The sequence below is a fragment of the Electrona antarctica genome (assembly GCF_951216825.1).
Source record: "Electrona antarctica genome assembly, chromosome: 21".
Classification (NCBI taxonomy): domain Eukaryota; kingdom Metazoa; phylum Chordata; class Actinopteri; order Myctophiformes; family Myctophidae; genus Electrona; species Electrona antarctica.
The window spans coordinates 37,903,179-37,916,340 of NC_136802.1; the positions used below are offsets into that span (position 1 = coordinate 37,903,179).

Here is a 13,162-nt window from a genome sequence, read left to right on the forward strand (position 1 = left end):
AAGCATAACATAATACTAACACCAAAAGGGGTTCCCGCCCCAAAATGGGGGCATGCCTAGTAGTATAACCCATTGAGACCGGAGAACCCAATTCTACAAATCTTCCCCTACCTAAACTATGTTTCTATATCAGTTCTTCATGTCAAGAACCCCTAGAATTATATGTAATTGGACGGCCAAACGCCATCTCAAAATATGTTGTTCCAGGGACCCCCCTGGCCCCCCACCCAGAAGCAAAGATTTGAGTTAAAAACGCTTGCTGGGAAAGAATATAAATTCAAAGATTTGCAGATCTACAAGCTCGCCGTACTATGAGCTTGTATATCTGCTAATTTTTCAACAGCCACCTAAAAGAAAGCAACCTAGACCCGCTCCATAACATAGCCCTCAACCATAGTGAAAACATACAGGGATGCCCCCTTAGTCAGCTGGTCCAGGGAATCTTCTGTGCACAAACGCAAGCACAGCCAGATGGAAACTAGATTATAAGAAAACCAAAAGAGAGCTACCTGGGGGTTCATGTGTTTGGTCCGACGGAGCATTGGTCCGATAAAGACAACCTACCTCAAACCTTCACCCTAACCCTAACCTCCCCCGGGGCAGCACACCTAAACCTAACCCAAACCCTCTCCCGACCCCCAGCGCACCTCGGACCAATGCTCCTTCGAAGCAATGCTCCGTCGGACCATAGTATGCCTCCCGCTACCTGGCCTACTGGAAAGAGACAACCCAAAACCAAAAGCAAAATGGAATGCTATCTTTCACAAAAAAAAGAGAATATACTGTACATTGGCTGAATACTTGAGCATGATAGAGAAAGGCCACCACAGACCGACCCCACTCCCAAGGGAAGACAGACTATGCACTCACTGTAACACACAAAAAAATGTGGTGGAAACAGAGCTACACTTTCTAACCACCTGCCCACTATACCAAGATATCAGAGACACATATTTCCCACAGATTACACACACCTAAAGTGAGGTTGAAAACGTGACCCAACGACAAAAAAAACTCCCATATACCTATTGGGAGAAATACAACAATGTGCTAACACAGCAGCAAGATTTGTGAACTGTTTAAATAGTTTCGAGGACAAATGCTGCTTTTTGTCCGAAAATGACTCCAAAAGATCGCAGCGTTTCGTTTCACAATGCTGTACCCCCTCCGACTACACATACTTTCCCCATTTTCAACCGTGTTATTATATTTTGACACTTGTTTTGGCAATGTAAACATCTGTTTTCTCATGCCAATGAAGCTCCTGTGAATTGAAATTGAATTGAATTGGTTAAAAACGGGTATTCACCTTGAGCCTTGAAGGTGCTGAGGTCGTGCCTGAAGGTGTATGTGGGGCTCCTGAGCTGCAGCACGGTGAGGTAGCCGTGTTCCTTCACCTCCATCCTCTGGTCCTCCTGTTTCCACACCGTTACTATGATCTGACACACACACACACACACACACAGGTTCTGAACGTCGAGTCAGCAACCACCTGGGGTGGACCCCTATTCGGGTCTGCAACTCAGAGAGTATGTACAATTGGACCCTTACATTTCCTCAAAAGTACATGCAAGGTTGCCACCCGACATCTACAGTACCATATATATATAATATATTATATATATATACATACATACATACTGGAGTCGTGACACATAAAAAAGGGTCCTGACACACACACACACACACACACACACACACACACACACACACACACACACACACACACACACACACACACACACACACACACACACACACACACACACACACACACACACACACACACACACACACACACACACACACACACACACACACACACACACACACACACACAATTATGTGATGTGACCTCTCTGACCTTGGCTTTCATTGTGCTGACGGGCAGTTTGTCCAGAGAGATGGTCAGTGGGAAGATGACCTCATCAACCAGCACCACCGGCTGCTCCAGGGGAGCCTGCGAGAGAGAGAGAGAGAGAGAGAGAGAGAGAGAGCACAAGTTCAACACAATTTACATTTGCATATTCACATTTTCTTCACTTTGTGCTGATGGCTGATTATGCAGAGTCAAAGTGAGATGTTTAAACCCATAGCATTATGTTATGCTTTAGCTATTGAAAAATAGCAGATCTACAAGCTCATAGCGCGCCACTCGAGCTTGTAGGTCTGCTATTTTTGAAAAATCGAAGAACGACTGACATAGAAACATAGCTTTTTCAGAAAACTGTCAGGATGTAGAAGACATTTTTAGAATCTGATCTCAGGTCAAAATGGGTTTAGAAAGCTTTGAATCCTAGTGCAACAGTGTTGTAAACCTGTGGGTCGGGACCCTGGGTGGGGTCCCCACACGATTAGCTTCATGTGCCAACATCGTCTTCTCACTCGACAGTAAACAAACCTACATACAGTAAAGTAGTGTATACAGGGCATCTGCACACATTTCTAAAGTGACAATTTAAGGACTTTTAATAAATGTTTTATTCCTTTTAAAAAAGGCTTCTAAAAAAATTTCTGAAAAACCCATGTTTCTATGTCAGTGGTGCTCAACCTTTTTCATGTCAAGGACCCCCAGAATTATCTCTATTGGGCCACGGACTCTCATCTCAAAATATGTAGTTCCAGGGACCCCCCAGAAGCAAATATTTTAGTTAAAAATGTTCGCTCTGAAATCTATATTCAATGATTTGCGCCACATTTTAACGATTTAAAAAAAATAGCAGACCTACAAGCTCGTAGCGCGCCACTCGGTGGCGCGCTATGAGCTTGTAGATCTGCTATTTTTCAATAGCTAAATTATAACATAATGTTTAAAACACCAAAATGGGTTAAAAGAGCATCAAAAGTAATCAACAAACTAGAAACTAGTGGAAATAGACAATCTACAAGCTCACGTTGTGAGTTTGTAGAACGGCTATTCCACATCTGTGGAAATGAGTCAAACGAAATGTAATGTAATAATGCCTCATTTCCAACTCCACGTGCTTGCCAGGGTGGGGGTTCCCCAGTTCAAATGTGATTATTAGAGAGAGAGAGAGAGAGAGAGAGAGAGAGAGAGAGAGAGAGAGAGAGATGGTGGAGGAACCACGAGACCCAGAGGCTGGCCCCGTCGAGAACAAACAATCCAGACAGGACTAGGATCTGCAAGATAAACATCCTTTCATTAGCCTCCTGCAGAGCAGCAGCCAGGCTGTGGCAGAGGTAGACTAGCCTAAGTTAGAGAAAAAGACCCAGAAAACAAGCCCCACGAGCTAAAGCAGAGAGGCTGCGCTTTGTGCTCGTTGATAGGGCTGTCACGATTACAAATTTAGGACGATAAATATTGTTGCACAAATAATTGCGATTTTTTTTTTTGCATTAAACATTGGAACATTACAATTTGTATTTCCGTTTTGCCTTTTAGGCTTCGTAATCACAAATTGCACAGGGGTAGATATGACACGTAATTCCAAATAGGCGATTATGATGAGAGAGGCTGCGCTTTGTGCTTGTTGATTCAGGAGGTGACGTCGCAAACCTGCTCGATGTGGATGTGATGATGCAGGGACAGAACACCTGCTATACTTTATGCCTCGCCTGCAGCTCAACCCTCACTTCTGCTGTGCAGGATTTCACATACGATGGTTGAATTCAATTAAAGCTGCTATAAGCAATAATATGTCCAAATTTTAATGACCTTTTATTTTTTGGGTATTCAGACAACCAGCAATGGGTAGAACGCTCCCCCAAAAGACTTGTCTCTGTGACACATCTAGGGGCCGCAATCTGCATTCAAAGATTTTCCTAGAAGCATTGTCATTGGTCGATTTGCCTGTCTGCTTCCTGATTGGTTAGTCATTGCGACCGGGTTTTTTTCGACCAATGACCAAGCTTCTAGAAAGCTTCTTTGAATGCAGATTGCGGCCCCTATATGTGTCACAGAGACTCATTTTGTTTTGGGAGCGTTCTACCCATTGCTGGCTGTCTGAATACCAAAAAATGTAAAAATGTAAAGGTCATTACAATTTGGACATATTATTGCTTATAGCAGCTTTAAGTGGAGACAGGGTGTATTTAGATAGTAAAAAATACTTTATCCAAAGCGATTTACAATGTGCATTACATACACCCATTCACACACCGATGGAAGGAACCATGCAAGGCACCGGCCGACCTCACTACAGGATAGTGAGGTCGGCCGGTGGGAGCAGTTAAGGGTTCAGCCCATAGAGTATATAAAAGGATAGAGACTGAACTGGCGCGAAGCTCCGCCCCCCCAGCTATTCATGTCAGTGGAAGTTGCTCAGTGGCGTTTTGAAGCACCCGGAAGACTGCCGGAAGTACCGTCTCAGAACGTCTACTTCCGCATTTGACCACCAAATTTTGGTGGTCAAATGCGGAAGTGCAACCGAGCGCTCAATGTTAAAGCCCAGCTGCACGGGGTTTCCCGGTCATGAATCCACGGGTCCGCCTGTAGTCCCTCCTCCTACCACTAGGGCCCAGAGCTTCAACGTTGAATAGCCTCACTGGCCCCTTGGTTCAGCCTCTTGCTCAAGGACACGTCGACAGTAGGGATCGAACCACCTAAGTGGTTGTGCTCTGCCTCCTGGGCCACTGTCACCCCTATTAAATAAAATTCAACTATACAATCACAACAAGTTGTGTCCCCTCCCCCACGCACACACACACACACCACCACTGAGCCAGCATGTTGCGATGGTGGCAGGGGGGGGGGGGAAGAAACCTCATGCAAAACCAGAGGGAGCGGCCATCTGCCTTGACCATGGAAGAGAGAGGGAGAGAGGACAGAGATAGAGAGATACAAGCAATAGATGCCATCTGTAATAGGAATACAAAAAATAGCAACAACATACACCATCTGAAAGACCATCTGGAGTAGCAAACACATTTCTCAATTCAAACATTTGCACTTGCAATGGATCGTTTTGGTATACTAATTAAGCCCTATATACTTGAATAGTGAATAGTGAAAACAATGTCCTACAATGTCACAAGGTGTCATATCGCTGTAACAGAGGGCACTCTGAGTTACTACAGGGGGGTCTCCAAAACGTTGTGTGATAGGATATTTTCTTTTTTACACTAACCACTTCAACCCTAGCATCCCTATTCTGAGAACTTTAGCCGAAAAATAGCCGATCTACAAGCTCACAGCGCCTCGCACTGAGAATCGTTGTGAGCTGCCTTGTAGATTGGCTATTTTCGGCAAATATGTTTGTAGTGCAGGCATTTTGTGGCAAAAAAGGGCTTAACCTAAATGAAATTGCAAGAGAAACATTTTCACTTTCAACTGTTTTTTTGTTGTTTCATAATATGTTAGTAACAACATATCAAAGTGGTGAAACATATTGAAAAATCAGACCCATCTGAAGTGAGTGGTGCTGTACTGTACTTATATGCGTGCGTGCGCAACAGTGGCACTTGGTGGTGAGAAAGCGCTACTTCCGTGCTCAGACCCAGGGACACAGCCAGGCAGAGACACACATAGCTGGGCATTGGAGTGCTGCACCCTATGGTTGCACCACTGAAAAAAAGCTAAACTAGGTGATGGTTAGGTACCATCATTTAGGCCTGACGTGGAAATAAAAAAAACGTTCTCTCTGAAAAAATAGATTTGTGCCGCATTTTTACGATTTTTCAAAAATAGCAGACCTACAAGCTCGTAGCGGGCCACTCGTAGCGGGCCACTCGGTGGCGCGCTATGAGCTTGTAGATCTGCTATTTTTCAATAGCTAAAGTATAACATAATGCTTAGTTAAAACACCAAAAGGGGTGCCCGTCCAGAATGGGTTAACAACCTACTGTATATAAGTCTTATAAGACAACATTTCATTCTGCTTTAAGTAACATGTGATGTGTCAAAGTAGAGGGGTTTTTCATGATTCTGAATCAATTGCAAGCATTTGTTTTGCACGAAAAACACTCCTTGTCCTTGGGCTAAACTCGGCCATAGTGTTTACCTCATCACATTTGGGGTGACGGCTATAGCCGCTTTTTTTGTACTGCAAAAAATTGAAAAGTGCATCTGTGTGGTAAAAGTGTTCAACTTCGGTGGTCAAGCGAATGCTGAAGAACAGAGAAAGCTGGTGGTTTGTGGTTGCATTTAAAACCGGCTACTGGCGGTTAAGTGACCATCAATTACGTGACACAGCGCTGTCTGTCTAAGGAACACACTTCCACAAACCGATGGTTTAGAAAAGCCTTTCGCCTCAATATAACTCACGGATGTATAATGCAGGCCGAAATGTCATTTCCACAATAAGACTGTGTGATTGTTGGCGAGGGATTGGGAAGCATGCCAAGAGACCAAACGTATCCAATTCACACGAGCCAAGGAGCACTTGCTTTCCCACACTCTGTGCTCTGGGCATACAAACGGTTGGAGATTCTAGCCTGTAAAGTGTAAACTAGGGCTGGGAACGGCATACAACTTTACCGATTTTGACGGACAATTTTGATTTAGTTTTAGTCACAGTCCATTGAATAAAATTCCATTTAGTTTTAGTCCTATTTTAGTCATCTGAAAGGTTTTAGTTTTAGTTGACTAAATCTACAGTTGATTTTGTCAACTAAAAGGTATGTTGGCAGGTCTTGAAGGCGTCGTAATGCCCGATTTTACACAACTTTGCATGCTGAAACGTGCCACGCTGCGACATGTTGTGAGCTTGTAGATCTGCTATTTTCAGAGCTCAACACCAGAACGCAACCAAACATAAAATGGCTCGTCTTTTAGTTCTACTCGATCTCTTCCCCACTAATCCGTTCCTAACATTTTAGTCTAGTGTTTATTTTGACGACAAAATTGTCAATATACTTCTCGTCAGTGAAAAAAGTCGACAAACATTTTCCGTCACAGTTTTAGTCAACAAAATCAACAGTGAGATATGATACGCATGAATGATACAGAGGCCACAATACGCATCGCCATGGGCCAAACACAATTATTTTGAAGAATTAGCAAACAGCAACTTAGTTAAAGTATTAAATACTGCACACATTAAAACACATACAATTCAGGCCCACAGAGAGCTTTAACCCATTTTGGGCGGGAACCCCTTTTGGTGTTTTAAACATTGTTCTAATTTAGCTATTGAAACATAACAGATCTACAAGCTCATAGCGCGCCACCGAGTGGTGCGCTACGAGCTTGTAGGTCTGCTATTTTTGAAAAATCGTGAAAATATTTATTTCAGAAAACTGGAGGATTTAGAAGATTTTTTAAAATTTTTGAGGTCAGGCCTAAATGGGTTAAGGGTACATTTTTATGTTGTGTTTCTAGAGTTCCTGTTAATAATTAATACAACCATCTTCTGTGGGCTCCTGTATTTTATTTTATTTTTTTGTCTTTTGCTGCAAACAATAATATTGCGACAAGCTCATGTCTGAGTCTCAGTCATGAGCCGTTTATTATGTGGGAACATATGCAATGTTTATTTTTGAAAACTGCATCACACATCACATTTCCTGCCCTATCAAATCGATACGGTAGCCTCTGTATCGATTGGCAAGCATGACGAATTGACAATACAATAATATTGCCTTATCGATTTTGTTTTAGCGCAGCCCGTACTGTAAACTGCCTCACAGGCAAGTCTATAATGCCCGACTTATACCTTTTTTGTGCTTTTTTTTTGGCCCCCTTTTCTCCCCAATTTAGTCGTTATATGCCAATTGATTCCTCCCCACACACATCCTATCCTACCCACCGGGAGGACGTAGAGTCTTCATACTACTACTCCCACACAACACTCCCTGCTGACAGATGCTGCCCCAGCCCGTAGGCAGGGACAAATTAGCCATTGGGCCAGTGGCCCAGGGGCCCTTGGCTCTCAGGGGCCCTTCGGGGAAATTGAACCGTGCGGTACTAGGTTTGACGCCCTGAAAAGGGCTTCTGGGGCCCTTCATTGGCTGTTGAGTTTGTTAAATTTAGGTAAAAAAAGATGATAAAAACACAGAAAAGCGCAAAAATGTCTCGTGCACGTGCCATGGGGGCCCAGGGGCCCTGGTTGGGGTTAATCCGTCTCTGCCCGTAGGAGTACATGTAGTGACTAGGGCTAGGGCGGTATGGTTTATTTTGTTATCGCCTTGCAGTCTGTGGTACAGTAGTTGTAGCATCATCATTCAACCGAATTCAATGGATCACCACTTTTGGTGTAACCCCGTGTGACGAACTGACGGTCTTGGCGGTCTTGTTTACAATACTTTGTCGCACGTGTGCAACAAGGCTAGAGATTCAGAGAAGACAGAGAGGTTACCTTTTAGTAAGTCCGACCGTGGACCTATTCACAGTCACACCCAGCTGAGCACAGCTCCACAACCCTCCGCGGTAGGCTGCTGTGCGCACACTGTGTTTACCAAACTTCCTCTTAGGACAAGTGAAATCCTATTATACAATATTTAACCTGCCCCAACCCGGATCGCCAATAAAGTCAAATGTCTTTCTTGACTCGGCTTAGCCAAGCCAAGGAATGCACACTCGCGCTCGTCTATCAACTGCTGTGTAGCCGGGGCTGTCCCCAGTAGCACCCAGGATTACAGCTTAGGGCTTTTTTATATTATAATTATATATATATATTTTAGGGGCATGTCATGTGATCTACCTGCAAAGCCTTTGTGATCTACTGGTAGATCACAATCTACCTTTTGGGCACCCCTGGCTTAGGCCATTGGCAGATTTGGCACCGGGTTGAAAAATGGGTTACAAAATCATGGGGCACATATGAAAAATAACATGAATATTTAATAACTTTATACTTTAAAAAAAAAGATCTGCTATTTTCACTATATTTTGATATAATATTTTTTGAACATGCAAATGATTATGACAATTATGCCAAAAAGAAATGCGGTGACCTCAAATAATTGCAATTGGGCGATTATGGAAAAATTGTGACCGGACTGGGGTGCATACTTAGTTTAGACTAGTCATTGGTTAGACATGGGTTAAGGTTAGGTTTAGGTGTGCTGCCCCGTGGGAGGTTAGGTTTAGGCTGAGGGTTTGAGATAGGTTATAGTTGTAGGACTAATGACTGGTCTAACCAATGACTAGTCTAAACCAGGGGTTCTCAACCCGTGGGTCGCGACCCCTAGGGGGGTCGCCAAATTATTTTGGGGGGTCCCCAAATTATTTTCAAAAACACAAAAAAACTTTTTTTTTTTTTTTTTTGCAACAGAATGGAAATGAAGGACATAGTACATGCATGAACTTTCCTTAATGATTATATCTGGTTTCAGTATTCATTTATGATGTATTTTCTCTAATATTAAATCATAAATATTATTTTTGCAGTCAGTTTGTATTGGGAGTGGGGAGGGGGGGGGGGCGGGGCAGGGGTTGCGAGACATGGCCAAAGCATTTCCGGGGGTCCCCAGCCAAAAACGTTGAGAACCCCTGGTCTAAACCAAAAACTGTCTAAACTAAGTACTGCACCCGACACAGCCAGACAAGAGTGAAATGGGAAGCGTTGTTTTTTTCCCCCTTTGATTTGACATGCATGTGCAAGTCGAGGATACTTGCACAACACCTGCAAGTGAGTTCTCACTCCCTCACACTCACTCACTCAGGTGCTTCCAAGTTTAGAAAAAAACTCTGTGTGTACAAAGTCCTGTAGCAAGCAGGGCGTTGTGTCACAAACCAGGAAACGCTAGTGTGCAGACACACTAGCTATTAGGTATTCTGCATCTGCAGAACAGAGCTGCTACTGTCAATGAGTCTGCTTGTCTAAATGTCAGAGGCCAGGGGAAGTGTGAGAAATGTGGTTGGTTGGTTGGTTGGTTGGTTGGTTGCGTCTTGTGTGTGAGGTTTTCACTTCTTATCAGCTCAGGAAATGTGAAAGCACGCAAAGGGCCTGGTGTTGACTGATAGCGATGATGATATGTAATGTATAAAGTCCACACAACAACACATCAATACAGTACCATAGTGTATCAACCTAGGCCATTCAATAATGTTTTCTCTTTTTTCTGTTGTACTATGAGAGAGAGAGAGAGAGAGAGAGAGAGAGAGAGAGAGAGAGAGAGAGAGAGAGAGAGAGAGAGAGAGAATGAGAGAGAGAGAGAGAGAGGAAGAGGCAGACATAGAGATCAAAGCCCTCTTTATAGTGGTCCATAACATAGGTATCTCTGTGAGCAATCTGTGTGTGTGTGTGTGTGTGTGTGTGTGTGTGTGTGTGTGTGTGTGTGTGTGTGTGTGTGTGTGTACCTTCGTGTGTGTGTGTGTGTGTGTGTGTGCACGGCTGCACGCGCACCTTCGTGTGTGTGTGTCATCTTGAACAGTGGTTCTCAAAGTGGGGTGTGGGGACCGACCGCCCAGTATTAGTGTTTCTCAAATGTTTTATTTGCAAGGACCCCCTTAACTCTTGAGAGTGTACAAATGGATCCAAATCGACCCGTATAAGGGTCCATAAGGTGTACACTCTCAGAGTCACAGACCTGTTATTTGGTCATTCAGGGTTCTGGTAATATTATTGTCCACTCATTTTGTATGTCCATGGCAAAAAAATTGAATTTTGACAAATATGTCCACCACAACAAGCCAGCCTGGCGATGATGACCCCTACTCATATTGAAAGTGTGAGAACTACAGATTTCGTAGCCTGGGCACCATTTCATTTAGGGTATATGATCCTGTCGGGAGCGGATGATATCGTTACGTCATGTTGTAGTATTGTTTTGTAGTCGACAGGCAGGAACAACGGGGCGGCAACTTCCTTTTCCCTCAAACCGATGTTTCTCAATAAAAGCTACAGGCTATGAGAGCTTTTATTGTTATTCTTCCGGTTTGAGGGAAAAGGAAGTTCTGTTTGATTGTTCCTGACTTTACATGACGACGTAACGATATCATCCGCTCCCGACCGGATCATACGGACTTTCTGAAACAGAGACCAGGCTTTCCTCCGAGGTGGTGGAAAGCCTGGTGAGGCGAGGTTACAGATTTAGCAGGAATTTGTAGTACTATACCTGCACCGGTGCCTTGCGGTGCTCCCTCCCGTCGCCGGCAGAGCTGTTGTGTATGAGGAGCGGCTTGCAGCGCCGGAAGGCCCGGGGGCTCCTCTCCCCCCGGCGTCTCCCGGCGGCGGCGGCCGCCGCCGCCTCGAAGTCGCTCTCGCGAGTCTCGTCCAGGTCTTCTTCTCCCCCTCCGTCGTCGCTGAAGCTGCTCTGGAAGTCACAGCGCTGCTGTCCCCCTCCTCCTCCTCCTCCCCCTCGGCCGTCCGCCGGGCAGACGCTGGCCACGGCGCACAGGGAGCCCACCAGCTGCTTCCATTTAGCCGCCGGACAAGGACCGCTGCCGCCGGTAGTGTCACGGTCACCTAGGGCTGTCACGATTACACATTTAAGTTGACGATCGATTGTCACACAAATTATTGCGATTAACCCATTTAGGCCTGATGTCGAAATTTATAAAATGTCTTCTAAATCCTGACAGTTTTCTGTCAGGATTTGCGCCACATTTTCACGATTTTTTCAAAAAATAGCAGACCTACAAGCTCGTAGCGCACCACTCGGTGGCGCGCTATGAGCTTGTAGATCTGCGATTTTTCAATAACTAAATTATAACATAATGTTTAAAACACCAAAAGGGGTTCCCGCCCAAAATGGTTAAGCGTTTTGTATTTTTGTTTGAATTTGATAGGCTTCGTATAGTCACAAATTGCACAGCCTAGGGCAGAAATGAAATACACAAAGAAATCACAGACTAATTTTTTCTTTCCAAAAGAAATATACAAAAATACCGGAAATAGTTGATCTACAAGCTGACATGCGATGTGACACATTCTGAGCTATTTTCAAAAGATGTTTATACATTTGAAAACTTGTGAAATGGGACATTCTGCATAATGAATGTTATACTTGTTGGTACTTTAAGTACTGTTTGGTGCCAATACTTTTGTGATTTTACTTTGAATTCCGGACTTTGACTTTGACTTACTCTTGCAGTATTGATACTTTTACTTACATACATTTTATACATTTGAAAACGTGTGAAATGGGACATTCTGCATGAATTGAACATGGTGGACCCTCTTGTAAACAAGTGTAATGCTTAATTGGGTCGTCCACTCACAGTTAACAGTCTTTGTATTGAGTTTGTGCTTGAAATGTACTGTAATTCTGCAAACTGTTAATACATATTTCAATCAATCAATCAATGATGAGTAGGCCTCCTTTCTACTGCTGGTACTTTAGTTTTTAATAACAATACTTTGTACTTTTACTCAAGTGAATTTTGACAGTATTTCTTCATTGCAGAAGTATTGGTACTTTCCCCACCACTGGTCGCTGCTTCTCCTCCTCCTCCTCCTCCTCCTCCTCCTCCGGCGTCCCTGGAGCGCAGCACGAGCAGGAACTGGACGGTCTCGCCGAGGTAGAGGTGGCTCCGCCGGGGCAGCGATCTGTAGCCGGCCGGGTCGTGGAGGAGCTTCTCCGAGACGGGCACCGCGGGGAAATACATGAAGTACTCGCACTGAGACTCCATCATTTGAACCATATTCCAATATTAATACTAATAATACCGCTAATGTTAGCCTGCTAGCGCCGCTGTCTGCACTTGTAAGATAAACAACGGTGGTTTTTAATATGATCACCGGAATCTAAACCACAATTTAAAAGATCCTGGGGAGGTGTGATCCTTTGACGAGACGTCCAGAGAGGAGATCGGTGCTGTGGTTGAGGTGTTTATGAAGGGTAATGTTGGTTGAATGGACGTCCTCCATCACTCTCTCTCTGTGTGAGTGTATGTGGATGGGAACTGTCTGTGTGAAGCTGCCTCCTCCAACCGCTGTCGGTCTGTCTGCTCTGCTGGGTGTCTATTGCAATCAGCAGGGGAGAGCAATGGAGCGCAGAGACCTGGATGGACGGAGCGTCCTATTTAAAACCAGTCCAAATAAATTGAGCTGCGAGCCTCAATAAGCCAAATCTTTAAATAATAATAATAATAATAATAATAATAATAATAATAATAATAATAATAATAATAATAATTAACAATAAATAATAAATAATAAATAATACATGTATATAGCTGATCTGCAAGCTCACGGCAATAATGTGCTATTTTCAATATCTAACTAGGCTACAAAAGTATGTGTGTAATCCACGTAACTCTGGAACTGTTCCCCACACCGACTTCAAATTCGAAACACGCGTTCCACACCACCACAGG

General features: G+C 44.0%; 1 protein-coding gene across 1 annotated transcript in view; it reads right to left on the minus strand.

The window, feature by feature from the left end:
• Nucleotides 1-12,765, minus strand: part of LOC306914203 (trafficking protein particle complex subunit 14-like) — a 60,935-nt gene extending 48,170 nt beyond the window's left edge. The window contains exons 1-4 of the mRNA XM_079491182.1: nucleotides 12,271-12,765; nucleotides 10,960-11,315; nucleotides 1,865-1,960; nucleotides 1,310-1,439 (exon numbers count right to left, since the gene is read on the minus strand). Of these exons, the coding sequence (XP_079347308.1) occupies nucleotides 1,310-1,439; nucleotides 1,865-1,960; nucleotides 10,960-11,315; nucleotides 12,271-12,487 (799 nt within the window). The 5' untranslated portion in view covers nucleotides 12,488-12,765. The remainder of the gene's footprint in view (nucleotides 1-1,309; nucleotides 1,440-1,864; nucleotides 1,961-10,959; nucleotides 11,316-12,270) is intronic.
• Between the last annotated feature and the right edge of the window lie 397 nt (nucleotides 12,766-13,162).